General features: G+C 42.6%; 1 protein-coding gene across 1 annotated transcript in view; it reads left to right on the top strand.

Annotated features, from left to right (window-relative positions):
• suclg2 (succinate-CoA ligase GDP-forming subunit beta) overlaps window positions 1-26,349 on the top strand; it is an 86,903-nt gene that overhangs the window by 3,916 nt on the left and 56,638 nt on the right. Inside the window, exon 2 of the mRNA XM_034532850.1 lies at window positions 13,478-13,619. Coding sequence (XP_034388741.1) covers window positions 13,478-13,619 — 142 coding nt within the window. The remainder of the gene's footprint in view (window positions 1-13,477; window positions 13,620-26,349) is intronic.

Below are 26,349 nucleotides of genomic sequence, written 5' to 3'. Positions count from 1 at the left end.
TGCGTTAGCCGCTCATAAATGTGGCTCTGGGGTGTATTCCCGCAACCAAGGTCATGCATGTGGACTTGGATGTAAATAGGGGTCAACCTTGACGTAGATGCACATCCTTGCATGGCCTTCTCCTCATTACGGCGTTATCTACCCCTTTGACTCGACACCTTTGAATGTGACTCTGTACCACCTCTCTTATTAATTATGCTAATTACTGAAATCCCTATCTGTAAAGATAGAACAGTCAGGTTTTCCTTTCTTAAGCCTGTCTGCAGGAGATTAGACCTGGCCTGCCTAAAGACCTGCCAATGATGCAAATCTGTTTCACTGATCTAAATCCTGGAGCCATGCTCTACTGCGCCCGCCTCTGTCTCTGCACCTCTGTTCTATTACCAGCTCTCTAACAGGCACATGTCATTTTTTTTTCTCTCTGTACTCTTAATGGTTCTGGGCACGACCTTAGCTTTGAAGAGGCAAGGACATAGGAATGAGTGTTACCCAAAATATCGATTTAAAAAAAAAAAAATTCAATACCTATCTGTTCTGAATATGTGAAACCTGCGGTGCCTTCAGTGTTTCCCATGAATTACCTTGATAGTATACTGTACTCGTCACCTAAGCAAGGCTGCTACAGCCGTCCCTCCAACGGATTATATTTCGTTGCCCATTTATTCTGAACAGTGTGTGTCTCGCGGAGAAATTGGGCAGCGCGACACACGGCAAATCTCTAGATGAGCCGCCCGCGGTGCTCAAGGTCCATGTGTCTTCTCTACAGTACGGGTCCATCGGCGTCCAGGCTGTGTATTGCCAAGCTCTTCATGTGGGAAAAATCGTCTTTCGGTTCCTTCAGAGATGTAAAATATTTCAAGCTTTATGTTATCCTCGGTTTGGCTGTGGCCAAGTGGTAAAAACTTTTAAAACTACATCAATTTGTGGATTTCCCCCAAATATTCTCTATTGCCGAGGTTCAGGTAGCTCACTCAAACAACTGCATGACCGTTACTACTGACTGAATGAATCACTCTACATTTACATCATGGACATAATCCTCCCAAAACATATACCTAAATATGTTTTCATTTTCATTCTTAGTTGGAGCCAATAAACACATCCGTTTATTTATTTATTTCTTAATATATGTTCCCTTAGATTGTCAAGAGTGAAATGAGGTTTTAAGTGAATATTCCTTTACATTTTTTAATAGCGTTGTGGCAACAAACAAAATAGAGATATACACTTAGTCATAGTTTATGATTTAAATTGATTACAGTAGCGCAGGGTTCTTTATAGAGCTTGCCTGAAGTGCACGAGATTGATGCATTTAACTTTTAAAATGCTACAAAATGTTTCTTCCACGTCAATCTCACAACATCCTTGGAAAGTTAGAAATTCCAGTATCGTGAAAACACTAATGAAAATCTACGAGGGGGTGGTAGGAACAGGAGCAAAAAGTACATCTTTTGTGCAACGCGTCTCATTTGTCTCTTTTGCGTTATAGCTCAAATTCATATTTCAACACTATTTTAAAAACACCTTTTCTGTCGCAGGTTAACAGAAAGTAAAGGCGAATGATTGTGAACGCCGAGTAACTCCAATAGTGTCAAAGCAATCGATTACCACGCGGTGTTACGTTTGTGGGGATGAGTCATTCTGCTATCCGTCGAACCAAATGGCGAAGTGGCCTTAGCTTTAACCAGTATTCCATCCCCGACAATCTCTGCCAAAACTTCTCATCCAAACCTATGGAGGCGGTGCCAAAGCTGAGGAAAGCGAGGGGAACGTCTGCCATCAATACTCAAGTACTTTAGTAATTAAAGGAGACCAGGCTAGTTGGCTCTCTGAATTAGCCCACTAATGCTTCATGAGGCATGCTCTTGTTACACGGCTGGCTTTCCATGGAAATATGCCTGTGATTCACACTGGCCTGTTTATGCAGAAAATCCACATCAACTCTGCTTCCTTGCCTCCTCCATTTCCTTTACTGCGTGTCGCCTCTCTCGCGGCTCACCGCATCGGGCTTGTCTAATTGCAAGGCGGCCTGTATTCGTGAGTTACAACTAAGTAGAAAACTGCCACCTCATTAGCACAACAACATTCCGCCGCAATAAGTATGACGATGATTTTGATAGTCGCTCTGAGTACGGCTCTCTCTGATTCAGCCCGTGCACACGGGCGTGGACGCTATAAAGTTCCCCTTTTAAATTCGTCCCGGATGGTTAGCTAAATGGATGGGGAAAATAGACGAGTTCATAACCTGAATGGGAACAAATCAATTACATAGAGTTGGTGAACTGGCAATCTGTTAATTTCTTAAACATTTGATAATGCCCCTTAAGGAGCATTCTGGTTAATTAACTCGGCAGTAATTTTTCGTCACTAATAAGGCTGCGTCATTTCAAAGGGGTTAGGGTATGGCCATGACAAGTAATGAGGATTTTAACCTCACCAGACATCTGTTGATACTACTGTGTAATATTAAATATTAAAAGCTGCCGTGGTCCACTCGCTGTGGTTAGCAGTGTAGACCAAAATGCACTGCTTTGGGCCAGCTCTATCAAATCAAGTGTTTTCTTTATTCTTCCTTTTCACAAAAACAACGTTGTCATTCTAAAGGGTTTGATGTGTACTGAACATATGATATGTTACTGCAATACAGCACTGAGCAGTTTCCTTTTTAAGAAAGCAAATCCAACAAAAATGAAAACTAACAAAAAAGCACCAGATGCCCAAATATAATAAAACAACTTTGAATAAAACTGCTTCCAGTAACCCAGTGCACATCAAGCAGTCCTCTTCCATGCTGGCGACTCTGTGAGGCCGTACTTAAGCAATGCTATGCGTTGAGCTAAGTGCTAACATCTGCATGCTAACATGCCAATCATTAACCTCCCGAAAACGAGCAAACCATCACGTAGCTATAGTTATTATTTTTGTGTACTGTTATCATATTTATAGTTACAGTTGAAGTCCAAGAGTATAGGAGGAGACATTCAGTGGCTTCATTGTCAATGGGATCTTGGTTTTAATGGTGACATTGCCCGTGACATTTAGATGGTATTCTAGTTGAGGATAACAATCTCATTTTATCCTTTATGGCATCTCCATTTTGTCTGGGATAAATATAAAGTTTACTTACAACTAATCCATATTCTTTAGCTTTTTACCTTTTCACAGAAGATCAGATACTATATGTATACAGACATTATGGTTGAGGAGCTTTACTGATTAATTTTAGTTTAACAGCCTGTTGCCATGCTAAAGATAGGCATTTATTATTAAACACAAAGTACAGCTGATGTACTAAAGTCTGCTCTATTTCTCTTGTGATTTTTGTTCTGGTAATTGAAGAAAAAACCCACTAAGCCTTCAGAGATTGTGGTTGGAGAGGAATACCTGGTGGTCATCAGAAGGACAACAACTAGGAAATAAAATTGAATATGTTTTTGTGAAGTTGCTACCTAGCCTCAGAAGCTACAGAAGCAACAGCATTGACTCCTATGAATTCATCCTGGATTGACGTATTGAGAGTTCCCCTATTGGATCTGCACTGTCCATCCTTGTTAATGGTGAAGGCCTCTGTGTGAGTGGGATGGCGTCTGGTGCTCAAGGTATATTCTGAATCCAAAGGGTTCTTTACTTCCCTTAATGCGGCTCTACATGAGGCTTTATCTTCATTCATAATGTATAAACTCTTCCTATAATCTGTAAACTCCTTTAATCTATAAACTGCATGAAGTAATTTGTTAAGTTTCATTATTATCCTGAGGAGCGGTGAGTGATGGAGGCTCTTGCTCAGGTGTCCTATAAGATATTGATTGGCTCATGCAGCAGCAACCACTTTGCATGTGTCTTCCACATCATCCATCAGAGTCCACTGATGTAGTTCATCACTGAGTACTGTAGGTTCAAAGAAAACACCAGGAAGAGCTGCGCATAATGACTTTTTCTCATTATAGATGAATCTACTCATTATTTTCTAGCTTAATCAAATAATTGCTGTCTATATAATGACAGTAAATTGTGAAAGAATATCCAGAGCCCACCGTGATGTATTTAAATGTTTAAACCCCCGAAATATTCCATTCACCATTGTAAAAAAGAAAAATCTTGCCGATTTGATAATTTGTCAGTAGATTAATCGAATAATCATCTCAACTCTATGGGTGTTTATTATTGGGTGTCCCTGTTTTTACGCTGTGTAATAAAGGAGAAATCAAGATCACGGTCATTTTAATAATATATACATCACAAAATGCCTTACACACAATCGCATGCTGAGTTATCAAAATAATCTATGCATCTAACAACTTATCTTGCGTATACTGATTATATATATTCTTTAATCAACATTAGGACGTATTCTTTATTTGCATTAATAAAAGATGGTGTGGGCTGGATGGTTGAAACCACAGATAAATAAATGGTCTGTTTTCATAGATAATGTTCCCCCGAGTGATACCAACTGTCTGGGCAGCAGAATCACATCTTCACTCACGATTGGCTGGGCGCTGTCAGGCTTCACTTCCAGAAACAAATGCCTTTTTTGACCCGCGGTGTCAACCCTTCGGATTTTTGAGTGACGGATTAACGAGGAGTGCAGCATTGACTGGCTGCTGTTTATGGGCCCGATCAAAGGTGATTGCCTGCTTTGTAACCTTCCCCTGTAAATTAAGGCTTATGGCTCTCATAAATTTCCAAGGGAGGCAGAACTAGTCTGTCAGATGGTGACTTTTTGACATTGTTCCACTCTCTCATAGTGATAAAGACAACTGCTTTAAAGTCGCCCGAGGATATTGACTCCTTAAGTTTACCAGAAGGGCAAACGGCACAGTCGTGGCATGCATGTCTCGAAATGACTTTGGAAAGTGCCACAATCAGACATCCCCTCTCTGTGATGACACTTCTCACAACAAGCGCAGTTTGACTTTGTGCATGCTGCTCTCAACCAAACATGAGACTGCACAGTATTGTGGCTCTTAAGAGAAGTCCTGATGTTGCACGACGCAAGTGCTGAATGCCATATGGACAAGCCGAAGAAGGGCTTTCGGGAGCAGCGTTGACTATACCATCATTTTGCCCTTCAGTGCCACTCGTGGATCAGTACAGCTGCGACAAGGACTTTGCAATCTGATGCAGCTGCTGCCGTAGCACCGTCTGTCCTCTCTGCGTCTTTGTGCGAGTCCACGAGTGCTTTGTGACATACTTTATTCAGCACATTTTAATGACTTTAAGAGTCCTCCTTTTCTTTTTGCTTCTCTTTTTTACTTGTGTAGACACAATTTAGATAAACAAAATGGCTTTTGTGAGTTTGGGTCTTTTTGTTCTTTTTTTTTTTCAACTTTCCTCAACATTGTTTTACAGCAGTTAGTTACACAAGGATCCCAATTGTTTCCTATTTTCTTTCCTAAGCTATTTTTTCCTAGGTACTTACATGTGAGTGTTTTAAAAACACTAATTATCCTAGTAACAGTCCACTTTAGGAGACAATATGAGCACATTAAATATTTATTTCGTGAATGAGATTTTAAAATTCATAGGTTGCTTGAATTTCAATAATGAACAGGAGATTATATATATAATGTACTTTTTGATTTAAAACAATCGAAAACACCATAACATTTTGACTGAGAGCAGGACTTGCCGACTTCAAACAAAAAGATGTTACCCTAAGGAGATGAAAAGGAAAAAAAGCGTTCGTATCCACCTCAGCTCCGGTGTATTTTCGTGACATTTTGTGATCATTCTCTGAATGTCAAGACTCTTGCTGAAAGCAACATCCTTTCACGGAATAAGTTCTTCCTCAATATGACTCTCCTCTGCCTCCATCTGAATTTTGTGGTAATGTTTTTTTATTTATTTTTTTATTTTTTTATTTTTTGCATCTTGCATCCATATTTTAAATATCATTAGTACGGTGTAAATTATGACGGGCAGGTATTGGAATCTCATCAATACTGAATGTCTCCGTGGATTTAGTGATGGCATGTTTTTTTGTTTTTTTCACCTGCTGGAGATTCATGTGCTTATGATGGTGAAAGTGAAAGGAGACGGCGCTCTGACTCCTTCCCGATGTGACCGCTTTTCAATTTGCACATTGCAGTTTCTTTCTGTTTGTCTTCCATAGCATTAATGTTACTGAGAAATCGTGTCTTTATTGATTTGCAGAGACCTGCTCCTTTTTTTTTTTTTTAAATGGGTACGTTGCCTTGTTTCTCATCATCTCCATATATTAATGGAGGATATAGCTGTTTATCATAGTCAGCGCTCCGGCTCTCTCCTGCCACTGCGCCCCCACTTCCCGTCACTCGGATGCACTCAGGAGGAAGATCTTGAGTGCATTTGTGTGTCGAAGAGTTTGCTGTGAATATTCATGGCTTCTCGGACCCGTGTCGGAGCATGCAACTGTGTTTCTTTCATAGTGGGCCTTCACCAGTCTGCACCCGCACATACTGTCGTGTGTGTGTGTGTGTGTATATTAAGAATAAGTAAGACAGTAGTTGGGTACAAAGACTGGGTGGGGTTGTCTCCAGAGTGCTGCTGATGATAATTACTGTAGAGAGAGGGTCTCAGGGGACTGCAGGCCAGCTGCTTGCCTGCCTTGCTGCAATACCGCCATTTGCCACTTTTTCTAGGGCAGACATGCCAAACTTATTTCTTTCTTGTTGAGTCCTCGGCAGTATCATCACTTCCCTATCTGATAGCATTAAGCCATAGCATAGCTGTGCTCATGATTAGTTGAATGGGGGGAAGAGTGTATTCTATAAGAGGGACTGGGGAGGGATCTTCTTATGTGATGCATCTATTCCTACTAGGGCAAATTGGTACAATCCGTATTATAATTCTCATATCATTAACTTTCTATCAACAAACCAAAGTATTCCTTTTTTGTAAGTATTTTCTGGGCCTTTTTTGACTGTGGACAGGTGAGACTGGAGTTTATGGGAATGGGAACCAGATGCATGCTTTGCGCAGCTTACCCACAATGCACCAGAACCACAGACCTTTTTTTTTTTTTAACGCAGTTGTTTTACTGACTATTTTACTTCTACTTTAACTTTTCCTTTTCTTTACCCTGGAAGCCTGGAATACCTCCTCACACTTTTGAAAGTGTTATAGATGTTCTATAACTCTTTCAATTATGTTTTAGAGGATGATTTCTTCTAATTAGCGCGTCGGGTTGTTTTATGGGTCAAAATCTATATTTATAAATAATGAGAACATCTCTTCCAGAATGTGTTGCCAGGTAAAGCAACAAGAATGCCGCCTGTTTTCTGACTGTTTACCTTTGGATGGTGACAAGCCAGATGTGCCTCATATTTCAGCATTCACCATGACAGATTTGACAAACAGCTGCAGTAATAGCCTCACTTCATCTTTTTAATGATGCTGTATTATTATTATAAGTCAAGCTGTCAGGAATTCCTGCCCATTTCAAAAAGTTGAGGCAAAAGAGGAACGATTCTAATGAAGAACACAACACTCACACAGGTGTGATTCGCTTGTAGGTGACGTGTCATCTGTCAGATCCGCAACATTGGCATTATCCTTTGAGTCTCTAATATCAGTCAACAGTTAAAGCATTTAGAATAACTCATTGTACTGTATTATCATGATATTCCATGTTTTATGTTTGCTTCCATCTTTTGATATGACCTAAACACTCACAAACAAACTAACTATTTTATGCACTTTGAACATCAAATACAAAAACATCAATTACATGCCTCTAACATGCTGAACTATAATATGTCGATTCTGGAGTTATTATGGTTGTAGTCACCAAGTCGAGTGTGGCACACTTGCTGTGATTCATTAGTTGGGGAGCTCAGTCGTCCACAATGTGGAAAATTACCTTCGGCTTTGATACCACGATATGAATTAAAAACAAAAAACTTGGAAATATAAGTGTAACAACAATTAAACCATGATATTACGACACTTGGGGGCCAATTTTAAATACAGAGTAAATATAGAAGACGAGAGTTGAAGTGAATTTCTATGCCATTTATATTACAAATTGAATTATTCTTTGCATTTGATATGTATTACACATTTTGATATGTATTAATGATCTCCATATCTTTGTAGTTATGGTCTAATTTGAAGTGGTAGATTGGAGATGAAGGCAACAAACAAACAAAGTTGCGTGCCTCTTAGTAAATACCTCAAACTAGGCTACTCCGAATGGTTATATAAGGTTACACAATTAACAATGTTTGCCAATCTGTCACCAGAAATGTTCTAAATATTGTCTCTGCTGCAATTATTAGTTGTTTTTTGTTATCCTTTTTTGTTTTTCTTTGAAGGAATTATTAAAGATATGTCATTTGAAGTGTGAAAATAAAGTTTGGGATTATCGATATATTTTGATGACGATTTACACCTGTTGGCAACATAAGTAAGCCATCAGCAGACAGTTGGATTAAAGTGAAAAATATGCAGGCTGCATATGAGGTGGACTTGTCGTTGGATGCACATTGTCTGTGTGTCTGGTACACATTAAAAAGACGTTCCATTCCTTGGTGTTGTCCATCCATCCATCCATTATCACCCGCTTATCCGGGGTCGGGTCGCGGTGGCAGCAGGTTCAGCAGGCCGACCCAGGCTTCCCTCTCACCCGCAGCACTTTCCAGCTCATTCTGGGGGATCCCGAGGCGTTCCAAGGCCAGCCGGGAGATATAATCCCTCCAGCGTGTCCTCGGTCTTCCCCGGGGCCTCCTACCAGTTGGACGTGCCCGGAAAACCTCTAATGGGAGGCGTCCAGGAGGCATCCTAACTAGATGCCCGAACCACCTCAGCTGACTCCTTTCGACACGAAGGAGCAGCGACTCGACTCCAAGCTCCCCCCTGATGTCCGAGCTCCTTACCCTATCTCTAAGGCTGAGCCCGGCCACCCTACGGAGGAAGCTCATTTCGGCCGCTTGTATCCGAGATCTCGTTCTTTCGGTCACGACCCAGAGTTCGTGACCATAGGTGAGGGTTGGAACGTAGACCGACCAGTAAATGGAGAGCTTTGCCTTCCGGCTCAGCTCCCTCTTCACTAAGACGGACCGGTACAGCGCCTGTTTTACTGCTGCAGCCGCACCGATCCGCCTATCGATCTCCCGCTCCACCTTACCCTCACTCGTGAACAAGACCCCGAGATACTTGAACTCCTTCGCTTGGGGTAGGCAGTTTGCCCCCACCTGGAGGGAGCAATCCGCCGGTTTCCGGCAGAGCACCATGGCCTCAGATTTGGAGGTGCTAACTCTCATCCCTGCCGCTTCGCACTCGGCTGCAAAACGCCCCAGTGAATGCTGGAGGTCACGGTCCGAGGAGGCAAACAGGACCACATCATCCGCAAACAGCAGAGAGGCGATCCCGAGACTCCCGAACCGGATCCTCTCAACCCCCTGGCTGCGCCTAGATATCCTGTCCATGAAGGTCACGAACAGGACCGGTGATAAAGGGCAGCCCTGGCGGAGGCCAACACCCACCGAGAACGTGTCTGACTTACTACCGAGGAGACGAACACAGCTCCTACTGCAGGCATACAGAGACCGGATGGCCCGTGCCAACGGGTCCGGCACCCCATACTCCCGCAGCACCCCCCACAAAAACCCCCGAGGGACCCTGTCGAAAGCCTTCTCCAGGTCTACAAAGCACATGTAAACTGGTTGGGCAAACTCCCAGGACCCCTCCAGTAATCTTGCGAGGGTAAAGAGCTGGTCCACTGTTCCACGACCGGGACGGAATCCGCACTGTTCGTCCTGAATCTGAGGTTCGACAAGCGGTCGGAGCCTCCTCTCCAGCACCCTGGCATAAGCTTTTCCCGGGAGGCTGAGCAGTGTGATACCACGATAGTTCGAGCACACTCTCCGGTCCCCCTTCTTGAAGATGGGAACCACCACCCCGGTCTGCCAGTCCATGGGCACTGTTCCCGACCCCCATGCGACACTGAAAAGGTGGTGTTGTGCCCAAGGTAACTGCCAGAGCCTGGAGGGACACCTCCAGCCCCACTTGACTTCTCCAGTCGGCAGCAGCTGTTATTTTGGGAAGTCTGCGTAGCTCTTTCCCCTCCTCATCCCCACGCCTCCCTTTTCATGGGTGACAGGGGAGCCGTTTTAATTTATATGTATTGGTTTGTCCTAGTTTGCTGGTTTGGGAATGCTAATGTCAGATTTACATGATTGCTGAATATTTCTCATTTCTCTAGAAATTTGTGTCTGTATTTTGTCAGGAGTTTGGCTCTTTTGAGACCTGTCTTGTCTGTTTAGATGACGGCGGTGGCTTTCAGGTCACAATATGATGCTTTTTGAGTCTGTACGGCAACACTGTTCTATGTAGTGAGTGTGTTACTCAGACTTGTTTTGGGGGGGATTGGCTCCCATGGTTTCTCTTCTCTTGTGATCAAATGTGCCAAACTTTAACAAAATGTATTTTAACTCTGTTCAGATCACATGAACTTTTACAAGCAATTTTAGAAATAATTGTTGGATAAAATTGGGGATGCATGGACTAGTCGTGACGGAGCCTGCAGCCGGCAGGGGACTTGCGCTGCTAAATGCTTACAATGCTAAAAGTGAAGCCATAATTGACGTTAATGTTTCGTCACTGATGGATTGTTTTACGAAGAGTTTCGCGTTCCAAAAGCTTGGACCAGAAAACATCTAGTTTGTCCGCGTTGAGCTTGGAGTGTTGTTGTCCACATCTCGCCAACGTTTGATCGCAGTCCCAGCTTGATCATATTTTTATGTTTTTTGGGGTTCAACATCTAATCCTACTTGTTGGACCTGTCAGTGAACATGTCTCCCTGTGATCTTGTGTCACTTCATGTTGAAAGTAGGCCTAAACCTGCTCCTGTGACAAGGCTCTCATCTGCCATTTTCTTGCGTCAAAGGTAGAACAAACGATTGACTGACTGACGGAGACATGCACCCAGGCAGCAGAGTTGATCCTCCCAAGGCAAACAGTTTAACTGGCAGGGGAAGTGGATGTGTTAGGAGATGGAGGCTCTGCAGGTAGCTGACAGCCGTCAAATGAGTCCACAAAACAGAAGTTGTTCCGCAGCTTGTTATGTGGGATATGTTCCGTAAAAGTGGACGTGCAGGCAGAAAGGTAGAGATTGTGTCGCACGCAGACTCCAGGTTTTTTTTCCAAATACCCCCCCCCCCCCCCCCCCCCCCTCTAATTATTTTTCTTTTGATTTATTCTTATTTATATTGCTGTTCAGACTTTTTATGCAATCCTGCAGTTCCTCTTTGGAGAGAGTCGCATCAATATCGGCTGGTGTGGGAGATCGACTTTCAAGCATAGCTCCGAATGCCATGCGCGCATACAAACGGCAATAACCGAAACATATGAATAGTGTGGTATCGCATGCGACGCTGCAGAGGTGACCTGCAGATGCCCCTCATTACTGTATTGAGTGATACGAGAGAAGAGGCCAATCTGGATCAACATGTACTGTTCTTTCTAGAAAACAACCCATTTGGCTCTAATGAAGTCTCCCGACAGGCTCTCCCGGGAGTTGAAATAGAGAACGGATGCTAATGCCGTGTGCTTTGTGCCACACAGAGCCTTGGTTTTGGCATGAGTTGTGAATCGCCAATCATCCAGGTTTTGTTTTCAGTTGAGGCCCATTGATCATTGTGCTTAGGTCCTGATTTTAAAAAAATAATAATAAGTGCCGTGCCCCATAAGAGTGGCCATGCCAAGCTCATTAGCCTTTAATCACTAATAACTATCAGGCCCAAGGGTTAGTTATGGTCACAATTCACGTCCTCCATCACTTAATGGTTGAGAGATGTTGAGCAAGTACACTCCCACCCATGTGTTCTTAATATTTCTCTCATGAATGATGGAGTCACAGGCGACTTTAGAAGGCACACATATTGCGTGTACATGCACACATGCAGACTCTTGTCCACGAGCATTTCTGTTCCTGCTGCCTTAAGAAACATGTGATTTGCTTGATCAGCTTAGTTTGTTGCTCTTGAATCCATCCTGCTTTATTCTCTACTCCTATATTTTTATTCTTTTTTATATGCATATATGTGTTTTTTCAAGTATGCATGTTTAATTGCATGTGCAATACGTTTCATTTTTAAGGTAATCGCGGGGTATCTGAGTGTTTTATCCATTATTATGCATGAGAACACACTTTTGTCCTTTTACCTTTTCCCTTCATAAGCTTTTAAAAATATAATTTGAATATATATATATACACATATATATAATATAAATTGAATGTGTGGCATGTGAAAAAGACCAAACACATTGTCGGGTATGGTCAACAGCGAGTCCACATTTTATTTCCCTTCTAAATGAAGCTGTTGGCGGTCAAATTACTTTGCATGAAACCTTTTTTTCGACACTTTGTCATGCCTCCATTTATTTCACATAGTCTTTGATCCTAACACTACAGTTCTCTAAATATATTACAGCACCAACATGTTCCTCTTGAAACAGTTGGCCAAGTCTGTTTTTCCGTCTTTGTCAGCTTTCTCGAAAAAATGTTCACAAAGGAAGCTGATTCAACTACAAGGGGGGGGGGGGGGGGGGGGGGGGTGCACTGCTTGATGCTATTGCCATATTTTAGGTTGTGTTTGTTCCCACAGAAATGTAATTTCCCCACTGTTCAGCACAAAACCCACCAGGGGCTACTTCTTTAAAAAAATAAATATTAATGATTGTTGTCAAGAGTAGATTATCGACCGTGCGGACTTAAGGCACAGTGGGTGTGATGGAGCATTTAGATTTTTCCTGCATTGGCGATCACAAGATGCCGCCATCGTCTGCATTATAATGTGCAGATTCATGCAGAGTTACAGTGGATCAAAGGTGACGTCAGTTTTAACTTCGTCGGCAGCAGAACGTGGCGCATTGCTGATATTATTATTATTATTATTATTATTATTATTATTATCATGTTGGTTTAATCTTCACTGGGTAAAAATATACACATTGGATAATCATTTTACATGCCGCACCATCATTTCCCTCTCAATCCTTGTTTTCTCTTTACGTTAATGGCCTTTCTCTCCTTAACGGCTCCCTGAAGATTTTCCCCGTGGAAAAACATTTTGCACATGCCCGTACGTGCACTCGGTCGCATGAGCGTGCACACAGCGGCGTGCGCTACTGTGGAGGGATTGTAACTCTTAATACAGCCTCGGCCTCTCCGTCACATTAAAAAAGCCAATTTCCTTTTTAATAGCAACAACAGCTGGAGCTGACACGGCCTGTGTCTGCTGATGGAGCAAACGGCTTCAGAGCTGCCCTGCAGCTTAGGCCCGGCCGCCTGCCTCATTACAGGAGAGGGACAGGGAGGGAGGAGAGGAAAGGATGTAGCCTGTGGACTTTGAGGCAGGGGTTATTGTTTGGTGTTTAACACTCGACATCGGTACCCTTTTTTCATTGCACTGTTTTTAACTATCTTTCACTTGCTAAGTTCTACTCATACTCACAAATACTCCTTCTGCCTCCCTGCCTCCTCCCCCTCCAGTGCACCTGGTCGAGTCCCAGGAGATGGCTGAATCTGCAAGAGTACCAGAGCAAGAAGCTGATGCAAGAGAGCGGCGTGGCTGTCCAACGCTTCTATGTGGCCGACTCAGCTTCTGAGGCCTTGGAGGCTGCAAAGAGACTCAGTGAGTAGAGGACGCACACACACACACATGCACACACACACACCACCTATGTCCGCTCGACCTCAGGGAAAGGAGCAGCCGGCCTTCTGTGGATGGATGTTTTTTGTAGTATTGGTGTCAATAAGATATACAAATAATTTTCTTTGAGTGACTTTTAGTTTATTTAACACAACCATCCAAACTTCTCAAACAGCAGCGTTTGAATGTGTTATGAACACAAGGAGCCGTGAGCTACAAAGTTTTGTAAAACTGTCCAACGTTTCACTTTAAATCAGGAAATATCTGATTTATAGAATTCAAGAAACGAGACCTGGCAAAGCATCCAATGCTAACTTCAGGTACTTCAGTTTTCTAGACTCTATTTTTGAGTCGATCAGTATTGAGGTTTGATTCTCAGCCGTAATATTTGAGATTACCTATGTCATAAATAAACTAATAAGTCTGCGTGTTTCAGTTTTGGACCCAGCTGCTCGGCTTCTTTTTCAATCCTTTTTTGAAATGTTGTGTTTTCTGATCTCACTCTTCTTTGATGACACGGTAATATGATCCAGATCAAGTAGTTATTAAGAGTTCTCATTATTTCGTGCTGCACGACGCGTGAAGCTTATTGAAATACACAGGCGTTCCTTAATGTTTTGATTTACACATAAGATAAGTGTTAATAATGAGATCGTTTTAGGGTTTTGACCTGTGATTTGTTTGTAATAATTGTGTAATTGTACTCCTGTACATAGTGAAACCTTAACAGTTATATTTGTGCTGCATGGCTCTGCAGACCTGCTGCTTTATCAGGGTTGAACTTTATCATTTTCAATCTCGTCCTCGTGCTGTCTGCTTGTGTTTATGTTCATGACACACTCATCCATGTTAATTTGTTTCACAACCTCTCTTGTTCAGTTTCTCACGCTTTGCATGTTTTTGTTTTTCCTTTTTTAATGTATTTATTCTTAATCCTTGGTTACAATATGGATTATTGCCCCCACGCGCTCACACAAAGCCTCGCAAGGAAGTGCCTGAAAGTCTTAACGTAATTCTTTTCACAAATACATTATAGTCGCATGAACAAATATAGTTTAACACACATTTGTATGCACCCACACATGGCGTTCTCTTCCATCTCCAACCTTCCCTGTTCTGCTTTCTTCCCACACACCAAACTGCCCAACACATACAGTATATATTTCCACCCTCGGCTTTATATTTTATTCAGCGCCCTCTCTAACTACATCAGTGGCCTTCTGATAGTGCATCCAGAATAGTTGTCAGCCAGCAAGGTACCCTTATAATACAGGCTTTGCAAGTCAGGTAGCTTTTGGATAGTTATGGCATACTTATAGGGCTGTTTGAGAGTTGTGTCCTGGCAAGTGAATAGCGGCAAAGTCGCACAAATGGGTTATTGTACAACACATTTTGGGCCATTGTCATTTGGAACTACAAAATACGGCATGCGCAGAGGGAGAAGAACTTTATCCAAATGGTGGCTGGAAGTGATTTATCATTGCGGATCGTCCACTGCAGTAGAGGGAATTGCACAGCGGCAGTTCAGAAATGTTTTTATTGATTATTTACCTATATTTCAAGCTCGTCAGCAGAGAACTTAGACTTTCTTTGGCACTGTATTACTTTCTCGAAAAATGGAAACACAACACGTGTTTAATAGCCCAGCGGCCGTTCTTCATAAGCAGCAGTGCATTCAGATGAACTCGACGGAGGCTGTGACCACTTGCATCCTGAGTGTTAGTTAATTTCCAGCGAAATTGAAAACATGTGCCAAAGCAAATCTTTGCAGCTCAGGCAGTGATTTTCGGTTGGCTTAGTAAATCAACCCCTTTATTCCCACAGCGGGCTTCCGAGCTGCTTTATCTTCTCATCTCCATTTATGCACTAATCTTTAGTCAGTGTCCTAGAACATGTGTGTGTGTGTGTTTTGTGTGTGTGTGTTTCTCACACTTTCGTATCCTGTGACAATTGCTGGCTCTCCATTAAAGCACGCAAGTGAGCATCTACGGACGCTTCATTTGTTCAGATACACACCGTGTCTTTATGAATGTGTACGCCTCGCTCTCGGGCCATGTTGGGTGAAGAGAAAAGGGGAGATCCTTGACCTTTTTTTTTTTTTTATAGTGAAGATCTGTTGGGCTGAAATGCAAACTGAGGCTTGTCAAGCTTTGGCCCCAGGCCGAGGGGTGTGAAGCCAGCCCTGGAGCTCTGTTTCATAGCTTTCCACCGCAGCGGACAAGATATGCACTGTCAAAACTGTGTTTTATTAATATCTACTAAATAAATAATAGTAATCTTTACGTAATAAAAAAAGACCATGTCCAGTTTTGATTCAAGAAATGTTTATTTTTCAATTACATTTGACTTAATTTAGTACACTTTTGTGCTCCTGAAAAGTGAACAAACTTTACTGCGCTGTAACTTTAAGTCACAAGTAAGCTAACGTTAGTGTTTTTGAGCTGCTAAAAACATGGCAAGGACTGAAAGTGGTCAATTCAATGCCACAAGTTCATGACTTTCCTCATTTATAATGTTATCGCATATATTGTGCCCTTTTGAGATACCAGCTCATCTACTGTCTCAAGCTTTCCTGGCCTCAGACCGAGTTTTGTGAATGCCACCCCTCTCCCATCGTTAATTTGCATTAAGGTTAATGCAAATGTAGGAACAAACATTCTTGCTCCCAAAGGTTAGTAATAAGACAAGTTATATTAACATCACTGCATTTTGTTTTGTCAAGTAACGTTAACCTAACCTGGTACATTACTGGAGAATAGTCAGTGAAACGGATGGACAAAGAGTGCTTTTTCCTCTTTCTTTTTTAAAAACCTGACGTTATATTCAGTTTTGTGCAGGCAACCCCAAGTTCACCGTCGTCAATAGTCACGCGGTCTCCGTTTACGGTACTGAGAGGCCACAGCGGGAGATGTGTAACAGTGATTTATTTATTTAAACAAATGTAATGCCAGACTTTCTTTGTCCTTCGCAGAGAATCTCCTCGGGACGCACGACTGAGCCTCTCGGCCCAACAAGGAATCAGTCAACAAAATAAAGGCCAAAAAGTGGTTCGAAGTTTAAATACAATACTAAGTATTTACTTTGATTTTGATAGAAAACAATTACACATTTAAATCACACAATATAAAGAAATTCAAAATAATATCCCACGGAATAAAGTTCCGCTGTGTTCTGCTCGGCACAGAAAGAAAAAGGACTCTCGACCTGTGGAAAAATATCCGCTTCGAAGTCCTCCCAGTTTCAGTACGTTATTACTCTGCGACCTCGCTCTGTTCCGCCTCCATGACGATTGTATCCGCAGCTCGGGAACTCCAACTATTGCTCAATGCATTTTCATTACTAGCTGCTTTGGCATAATTTGTAACACAAGGTAATTATAAATATAGTTTAGGCTGTATGGTTTAAAACAGTTCACAGTTGGACCGTTTTTTCTATTTAAAAATAACATGAGTCAGTTCAGATCACTATCTCCAGTCATTGAAATGGTTTTTAACTAAACATTTTTGCAATATATTATCTCTGAAATTTCTAAATGATGTGCAACAGTTATTACTGCTACAGGTTTTCTTGTCCAAAAGGTTGGATTCAATTTGGTAGATGTTCAATTAAGGCCTTATCTTTTGGCTGCATGTGTGTAAACATGTCGTAACCTTCATCTGTCCCAACCAAGCAGCTCATTCATTCATAGATTAATTGTGTCACGAGCATGAGAGCTGTGTCCGTGCATCACATGCTGGATATTGTCGTCTTTTATTTTTCTCTTTCGATGCTACGTTATACTTCCACACTACTATATTCATCTGACAGCTTTTAGTATTTTACTGCGCGCCAAAGTCATTAATAGACCACAATCGTCTTTAGGAGACACAACACAAGTATATTCAAGAGACATATCTATCTCTGCACCTTTCCACTCTGCTTCATGGATCGCGGAAATACCCAAAGATACGTGGCTGGCCGTCCTCAGGCCTGTCCTCAAGGCTGTCCTCAAGGCTGTCCTCAAGAACGTCCTCAAGAACGTCCTCAATGCCGTCCACAGGATTGTCCACAGGACAGTCCTCAATGCCGTCCACAGGATTGTCCACAGGACAGTCCTCAATGCCGTCCACAGGATTGTCCACAGGACAGTCCTCAATGCCGTCCCCAGGATTGTCCCAAGGACAGTCCTCAATGCCGTCCCCAGGATTGTCCACAGGACAGTCCTCAATGCCGTCCACAGGACAGTCCTCAATGCCGTCCCCAGGATTGTCCACAGGACAGTCCTCAATGCCGTCCACAGGACAGTCCTCAATGCCGTCCCCGGGATTGTCCCAAGGAACGTCCTCAATGCCGTCCCCAGGAACGTCCTGAATACCGAATCCTGAAACGTCCCCAGGAACTTCCGCTGGACTGTCCTCAATACCGTCTCCTGATGCCACCCGACCCCACACTAAGTGGCTGAAACTGGATGGATGGATGTTAAAACATTTCCAATAATATTAATATATTCATTTTTAATACATTCCCAATAATTGTAATGACATTATCTATTCAGAATTGTAATACTATTAGTGAATTTGTAATATTGTTTATTATCAAATATTAGTAAACATGTTATCTTAATGTATTAGTAATACTTTTAAAAATTATATATTCATAATACCTTTTATAACTATTGTATTCATAATACTTTTAATAATATTAATATATTTGATGATAATTTTTATAACTAATAATATTGTATTAGTAATGACATCAAGCTTTGGAGTAAACAAACATTTTGAAGGTGGCTGTTTTAATAATTGAGACGCCATTTTTCACTACCAAAAAGAAATTAATTGATAAATGTAGAAAGTAATCAGCGGATAATAGTTAATAGTTTCAAATGAGCTCCAGCTCAACCAACTACACCAGTGAAATCCTGCTTTTAAATGATCTAATTAGAAAATATATAATAGTTGAACAGTCACAGGGGACATTTTTCCTCTATAAATACTTATTCAAATTAAACATACAAAACTATCACATGGATTGAAAGCATGGCTCTGTACAGGGATATGGAGGGTTGGGGTATCAGAACTGACCAGGAGCGACTCAAACTGATTTCTGCATTGCGCTGATATCCTGTTGTTAGCCCCTGGATCCCTGCATACACAATAGAATGAATCAGTCAAGCATGGAAGCACCGACGAGGATGAATGACATGCACAGGGTGAGCTTCCCCATATTACTTCACACAGACACACACACACACACACACCAGTATTCTCCTCTCTGCTACACTCACTTAACCATTAAGTGGTTAAGTTGACAGTTCAATCGCAGCTAAAAAGTTAAAGTTCGACATGAACCATTGATTTCCTTTTAACTTGATTGACAATTCAGGGGAGAGTTTACGTCGTGGCAGATGGGTGAGTCACACTAATGCTCATGGAAAGCAGGGCCCCATACTGGGCGAGTTGTGCAGGGAGTTATCAGAAAGTCTCATGTTTTTGTAACGTGCGCTCCACTGGGATACTGAAAGAATGGCACTAGAACACTCGCTGTGTGTCCAAAACCAAATGACCCAGAGTCGTGTGTGTGTGTGTGTGTGTGTGTGTGTGAGAGAGTCAGCCCAAGGACCAAGCTGTAGTTTTGAAAAGTAAACTTGAAGTTGCATAACATTACTTTAATATAATATATGTTTTGATTTGAATTTTCAATATTTGTTTCCTTTTTTGTTAAGGTGGCATATTTGTGGATATTATCCACCTCTCGACTGCTTTTTTAGACACTCAGCCATTCAGTTATTTTGTCTGGTTGTAGAGCTGAGAAAAAAATGTGTGTTTTGCTCCACGGCAGTGAATGGGGAAAGTAACAAGTAAATGTCTCTCTGGCTGAATCAATAATTGATGTTTGTAATGCGATGCTATTATGCCATGCGGGAGTGAACTTTCAACAGCTCCTCTGTTTCTTTGCTTCCCAAAATGTGACCCAAAACAGGTCAGAGAAATGAAGGTGAAAATGTGTGTGGTACTAACCCAACACTCAGCCCATTAAAGATGGATACGATCAAGTGTCTTTTGTGGGGCGCGTTTCACTCGGTGCTTCACCAGGCTCATGAGCACATCAGGGGCTGGGGTAAGAGAGCACTTAAGCAAAAGAGTTCACAGGTTCAAAGCGTCGCACATTATAAATAGTACCCATCAGTGTAAAAAGAAGAAGAAGAAGAAGAAGAAGAAACAAGCACAGTGTCATCAGATGGACAAATACAAAATATGGAAAGAAAAAGTAAAGCCATCTGTGGAGCAAAATTTCCTGAAGCATGTGCACACCGAAGAGGGTGCTGCTGGTTTGGGAAATGGAGCAAGAATTATTCCAGGAAAACTCACTGGAAAGAGTTTAGTGACACTTGAAGCGTCACTATAACCCCATATTTGAACCACCTGTGGGTGATACCGATTCGGAAGAGGTTGTCTTCTTTGGCAGATCCCCTTCAGCATTGGCTAAAAATGTTATAACGGTATTTAGCTTCAGTCAATGACAGGAAAACGGAATTGCCTTTTCCTTTTGCAGTGACGCGAGCGCTCTCTCCACATTCACGCACACGTGCGGGTTTTTCCACAAAGACACGGCTGCTACCTCGCACTTTTGAGATATAAGTCCATGTAATGAATATAGATTTCGTCTTCGCGCGGCCGTGTGCGCATTCACACATGTACACGCATACCTGTGGCCCCTGCTACAGCCAAAGAGAATGTGATTATGCAGTCCACTTTGTGTGTCGCCACCAGCTTGACAGATGCATCTGTTGAGCAAATCTTGATGGATTTTCAGTCTGAATTTTAAATTTTAAAAAAAAACAAACACACATTTTCCCTCCCCTTCCTCGCTGCGAGAGCCCTTGATGTCTGTCATGGCTCCGGCCTCTCCCGGCAATCATTCAGTGACAAAGCAGCGATGGAAGAAAACATTGCTTTGGATTCTTGTCTTGACTGCATGTTGAGCCTGTGTTGATGAATGAGAGCAACATATACCCTCGTATGTGTACACCTCATACCAGATGAGGAGTACGATGTCTTGTATCTTATATCTTAACCGGTGTCATCATGCTGACTTTAACGGTGTTGCGATTACATTTCCGTATCTTTTTGTTTCTCTCTGTCTTGTCTTCAGTTTGGAAAGTTACCTTTAATTCCTTTCGCTCCTCATTCACCTCACTCTGCCTCTCTTTTTCGCTTTGTGCTTAGCACAGCCTCACTGCCAGAATGATGATTAACAGAGGTGGGAAGCGTTTTAATTTATTTCACCCTGCTATGAATATTCAGTGTAAACAGAACAGTTTTTATGCATGGCTGTCGAGTCTCATGTGTGCTTATTAGAGGGATAGTTAGTTTGATATGTCGGCTTACTGAATAATAGCGAGCTACCTTGACATAAGCCAATTGTTTGATGGAGTGTGTGTGTGTGTTGTGTTGTTGTTGTTTATGATGGCGTACGAGAGAGAGGAAGAAAGATCTATAGAATCTACTCATCTGACAAATGTGTTTCCATCAGTTTCAATCTGCCACGCATTGCTGTCTGAAGTCGACAAGCTTGAAAGCATTCCAAATGTAATTGGCTGAGGTAAACACAAGTTCCTCCTTAGAATTTTTTATTTTTACATTTTCTTGCCCACGCTATAAACAGTATATGCATTTTGTGGGAGGGTTTTTTTTCCCACAAAAGGTGACGTGCTCCTTTCTTTTCATACTGTGGATCCTCAATAACCCTTAAAGTCAAGTCAATGAGGCTTACACTGTGCCACAGATAATGTGTAAATATAAGTAGCTCAAGGCCAGGGACACTGGGTATTTTAGAGAGATTATTTTCTGCTCATCTAGTTTGTCAGCTCAGATCCCCACTCTGCCTCTGGCCTGTGGTCTTTAAATTGAGACGGATGTCATTGTAAACCAGGAGCTAGCATCTTTCCACACAATACTGGCTCAGAATGTGTTGTGCTTTGTCTTGCCATATTTCTAAGAGTGCTAATTCTAGCTTCAGACAGTGTATGAATTAAATGTAGAGTAAATGCTTTATAATGATTTATGGAGTAGCGAGTACATCCTATATAATGTGGACCAAGCCGGCCAGCTTCTGAAAGCACCACCAGCATCATTGCCGCCACCCTAGTTTGTTGTGGTGTTGTCCAATGTTGAATTCAGTACACATTGTATTAAACGATCTTCGCAATAAATAATCAATATCGCCTGGGTCATCCAGATAGAAGTTGCATGGTGAATTGTATCTGCTGAAAGGGAAGGCATGTGGAGATTGCAACAACCCGACCTGCAGTAAAACCGCCCAGGAGCGGAGGCACGCAACGGCAAACTGAGGGTTGGCCGAGATAATTTGATCCCTCCGCTCGTGAAATCCAGTGGTGTGGGTTTCCCTTTGTGCACTGAGTTGCAGAGTAGAGACTCCCGGCACAGCAGCCTCTGCTGGATGGACTCCCAGACACGTCCACTCCGCTTCCCCATCACTAGCGGTGTGGAGCCACATGTGATAGACCAGACACGGAGCCAAGGGCACGGTGGACGGAGCCAGTGGCGTAGAGGGTCCCGGCAGCTGTGACTGTGACAGCAACTGGGAGGACAGACGAGAGGTTCCCCTGCCATAGAATCCTGCATCGTTCTGCTCTGGTGTGTCTGGTAAGGCACGTATACGTTGTTGGTAGAGGAACAACACTGAACCTGCACTTCAGTGTGTTGCAGTTTATTTATAAATTGTTCAGTTCTCATTAGTCACGATGCATGAGAATGGTTTGTTGGTAAGGGTTTAAAATAAAAAAAATGTTAAAGTCTCATAAGAAACGGCATGACACCCAGGCCTGGTGTGCCTCCACATTTATTTTGCTGGTGATATCAACATTGCCGCTTTCTCTGGCAGGGTGCAGATTTCCGACTGGGCCGGGTGGTGGTTTATGAGATCATACAGGGAGTACCGTATGCGTCTTTGTGAACCCAACACGCTGTCTAGCATGTACCATCTGTCATAGAACGGCTCCTTCCTCACATGGGCATCACCACAAGCCACTCTGAGGACTTCTTTATCCATGCGTGACGTTTGCATCTCCCCCGAGTCCTCCCTCATAATCCCCTCTGAGATGCTGCGCGAGGCCTTCTCAGTTTTCTTCTTCCCAGATGTAACCTGTCAGTAAACCACTGCAAGCTATTTTTGTTCTGTTTATTAGCTCAAGAAGTGGGAAACAAACTAACGTGAAGTTAAGTGTGGAAGCATTGTGTGGAAAAAAAAAAAGTCAGGCTGTTTGCAACCTTTTAAAAAGGCTACTGCCTGACAGTATCATTATCCCAACAGGATATCTGGAGTCCCCTGTTGGCTTGTCACAGGCCACGCCAGGCAACCTCACTTCTACAATGCAGTACCGGATTATGCTGCGTTCAAATTAATTTGTTCCCATTTATTCAAACATGATTAAAAAGCTCTAAAACTGCTGTGGGTTGTATGCGCCAATCAAATTTGCATTTTATGAAATTCTTTGCCTTGTCATGTGTTCATACTCATTGACTTCCACAAATGATGTACTGTAGATATCTAGACGGCTACTAAACTTAACATGCACAAGCATGACAGAATGCACACTAACACGTTTCGCTAACTCATAAAAGAAACAAAAGTGCAACTTTATTTCAATATAGATGAGTGCTTTGCATTTGATTGATTTCTTTCCCCCTCAGTTAAATATTTGAAATGCTTAAATGTGTTTTATTAAGGCTATGCCATGCTTCATTTAGCAGCGACATAGTGGTATTTGTTAAATTTTGCTTTCTCTCTGAGAGCCTTCTCTTTGCCTAGGTTCTTTGTCATCAAATTATATTACGCTCCGCTCTTCATGTGCGATATCAATCGTGTTTCACCAAGAACATGTTTGGACAATTTAAATGTGGCGTGTTGAAAGGATACCTCATGGACGTATGGGACCTTCTTTCTGGAGCCGGATAACTACTATATCGTACTGTCAAACGTGGCCTCTCCTTTGCCACGCATTCCCTGCTTCTCATTCACTTCTCTCCCCACTAGAGCCGCCTCAACACTTCAAGCGCCTTTTTAAGACCACTTTCATCTTCCCCCTTCAGAAAATGAGGCACAGTCTCTGGTGAAAAGCGCTGACAGTAGCAGTTAGTGCCGAGTAGAGTTGACTCAATCACGGCCCTTTCACTTTTGTCTTTGTCTGAAGTAGTGTGAGAACCCTCTCGCTGTGCGTTAGTGTGCGTCTGTACACCAGTTGGCGCCCGTGTCCTCTTCTTGTTGATCTACTGGGCAGAGGCCTCCGAGGCAGCTGTTCATCGACTGATCTTACTGGTGGTTCTTGAACTTCAAAAGAATACGCAGCCTCAGTCGCGTGGAATATTGCACTTGCATTATTGCCATCTTTATGCCACTTGCCATTTCATGTGCATTGGCGAGCGGTTAGAAGTGTCACCGCCGTTGTTTCCAAATGCAAACACTCGGTAGTCTGCAGTGTCGAGGAGGAACGGGGTCCGTTTTAATGATGTTCGTTTCAAATGGGTGAACTCGTGAGCCGTTGTGGGAGGAGAAGGAAAACTGGAAACATGAGACTAGTATATGGGATATAGTCGAGTTATACAACTGTGGGAGCCCAGAAGAGAAGTTAGCAAGCTCTTTTTCTAATGAGGTTACCTGCAGCAGTCGTGGTGTCGGAGTAAGATGAGAAAGTGTCGGTGCTTCCAAAAGTTACTCTACAGACTGAGTTGGCTTTGGTGGTCTAAATGTTTATTAAATCCAAATCACTCGCCGTGTGATGTATCGTGATGCTGCTAGCAATCATCAACGGACACGTAAAGCATGGCGCAAACAGTTGAGGGAATTGTTGTTGTACGTTTTGTGGGCATATTAACACAATTACTCGACTGAGATGAATGTTATCCCAATAATTCCAGGCCCGCAGGGTTGTGGAGCTCAGGGTATGTTATGGCTCGACAATACAATGCTCTGCATCCATTGTGACCGCTCTAAGATCACATGAGATGTGTTCTCTCTTGATGGGAGAAATCGAGACAAAGCAGTCGGGATGTACCAGTGGATGGGTCAAGAAAACATGATAAGCATCGACCGTCATCCATTCTGGACAGTATGACAGCGGTGTTGTCACTGTGTCGATGTCTGGGTGTCCATGGAAAATGTGAGGGGCTGTGTCATACGTACGTATTGACACATTAGAACGTCATTAAATTGGCAGTCTTTTGGAGTGCTTTTGCAGATTTGTTGCTCTCTAATTGCGTCAGTTATTATAGTTAAATGACAACTTTTTCAAAATCTCGTAGCAACATTGTGTCAACAAGCAAGCCGACATGCGAAAGAGGCTTGTGTTTTGGATTTCATTGGTTCGTTCGTGTCTTGAGCCTTTGGCTTCCACTGAGATGACCTGTTTTTACACCACTGACATGACTGACCACTTTCTACAACTCTACTCTGCAAATTTGCAAAAGACTAAAGGTTTATAATTATAGAACAATACATTTTTTTTTTTATTTGCATCGCGGTTCATTGTTCATTTGTGTCGAAGAACTTGGAAATATTACTACTTATCTACACTAATGAGGCTGATCTGCTACGTGCACATTAATAAAAGAAAATCAGTTGACAAATGTGCAACCATCGAGCAGGCTGCTGCTGTTTTCCGTGGCCGGTTTGAAACAAGTGGTGTATTATGTTAATAACTTCTATGTCAATGGGTTGAGGTCCATTTATGCAGCGATTAACTGGCAATGTCAAGTCCATTTTACCCACACATTTTGACCTTTCTCTTTTTTGCTTTGGTTCCTCTCTTTTAAGACGTCTTATCTATTTTCTCTTTTAAGCTTCCTCCGATTTGTCCACTTACTCCACTCTGCTCTTTAATTTTGCCTTGACTTGTCACTTCGTCTGTCTGTAGTGCCTAACACTCCTCTATTTCTGCCCCAGCCTCCCGTAAGAAAGACAGACAAACTGTCGTACTACAGCAGTACCTCACTGTCCCCGTTTGCCACTTTGATCACATTGTAGGGGAACTAAATGAGTGCATGGGAGTTCGCTGAAGAGAGCTGCAGGCGTCTCCGTCTCGCCACCCAACTCCCTGCAGGGCTCCCCTTGATGGACGGAGCATCTCTGGTCCCTTAAGAGGGCTTTTCTGTCAGATGTCTGCAGTCGTCCTGTCTCCAGTACGTGCCAAGATAACACGCACTGGGTGGGGGGCGTCTTTGAAACATGAGGTTATTAACACGGGGAACCGCGGCCCGCTGACAGACAATGCGCCAACTTCATTCAGAAACACTTATTTGATTCTTTTGATAACTGCAATCGTTTTCATTCTCGAACAGCTTGAGAAGATGCAAAAAACACACTGAAGCACACGAGAGCTCTAACACATACACGCATCGCGCAGGCCTCTCAAAGGACCTGTTGTCTTCCCAAACGTTGTCTTGCTCTTAGGGTCTCTCGTTTTGGAGGAAAAAGCCGTGCATCTGAACTTGTCTTAACAGCTGTAAATAGGCTTTGCAGGGTAAAGCGGCCAGTCTCTTTTTTTTAAAGAGCTGATTTATGTAAGCCGCTTAGTGTTTCCAACTCCTCATTACGCACCCGAACCTATTCATGTTGTGGGTGAGAAGTCGACTTACTTCTCACACATCCCCTCTATCGTATTAGGGTGATACTCGTGTGCCGGTAGAAGTGAACATGTAGCCGGTTATTTGTC

Source organism: Cyclopterus lumpus, chromosome 5 (genome assembly GCF_009769545.1).
Source record: "Cyclopterus lumpus isolate fCycLum1 chromosome 5, fCycLum1.pri, whole genome shotgun sequence".
NCBI lineage: Eukaryota > Metazoa > Chordata > Actinopteri > Perciformes > Cyclopteridae > Cyclopterus > Cyclopterus lumpus.
Note: the sequence above shows the minus strand (reverse complement) of the source record. Positions and strands in the feature narration are given on the sequence as shown.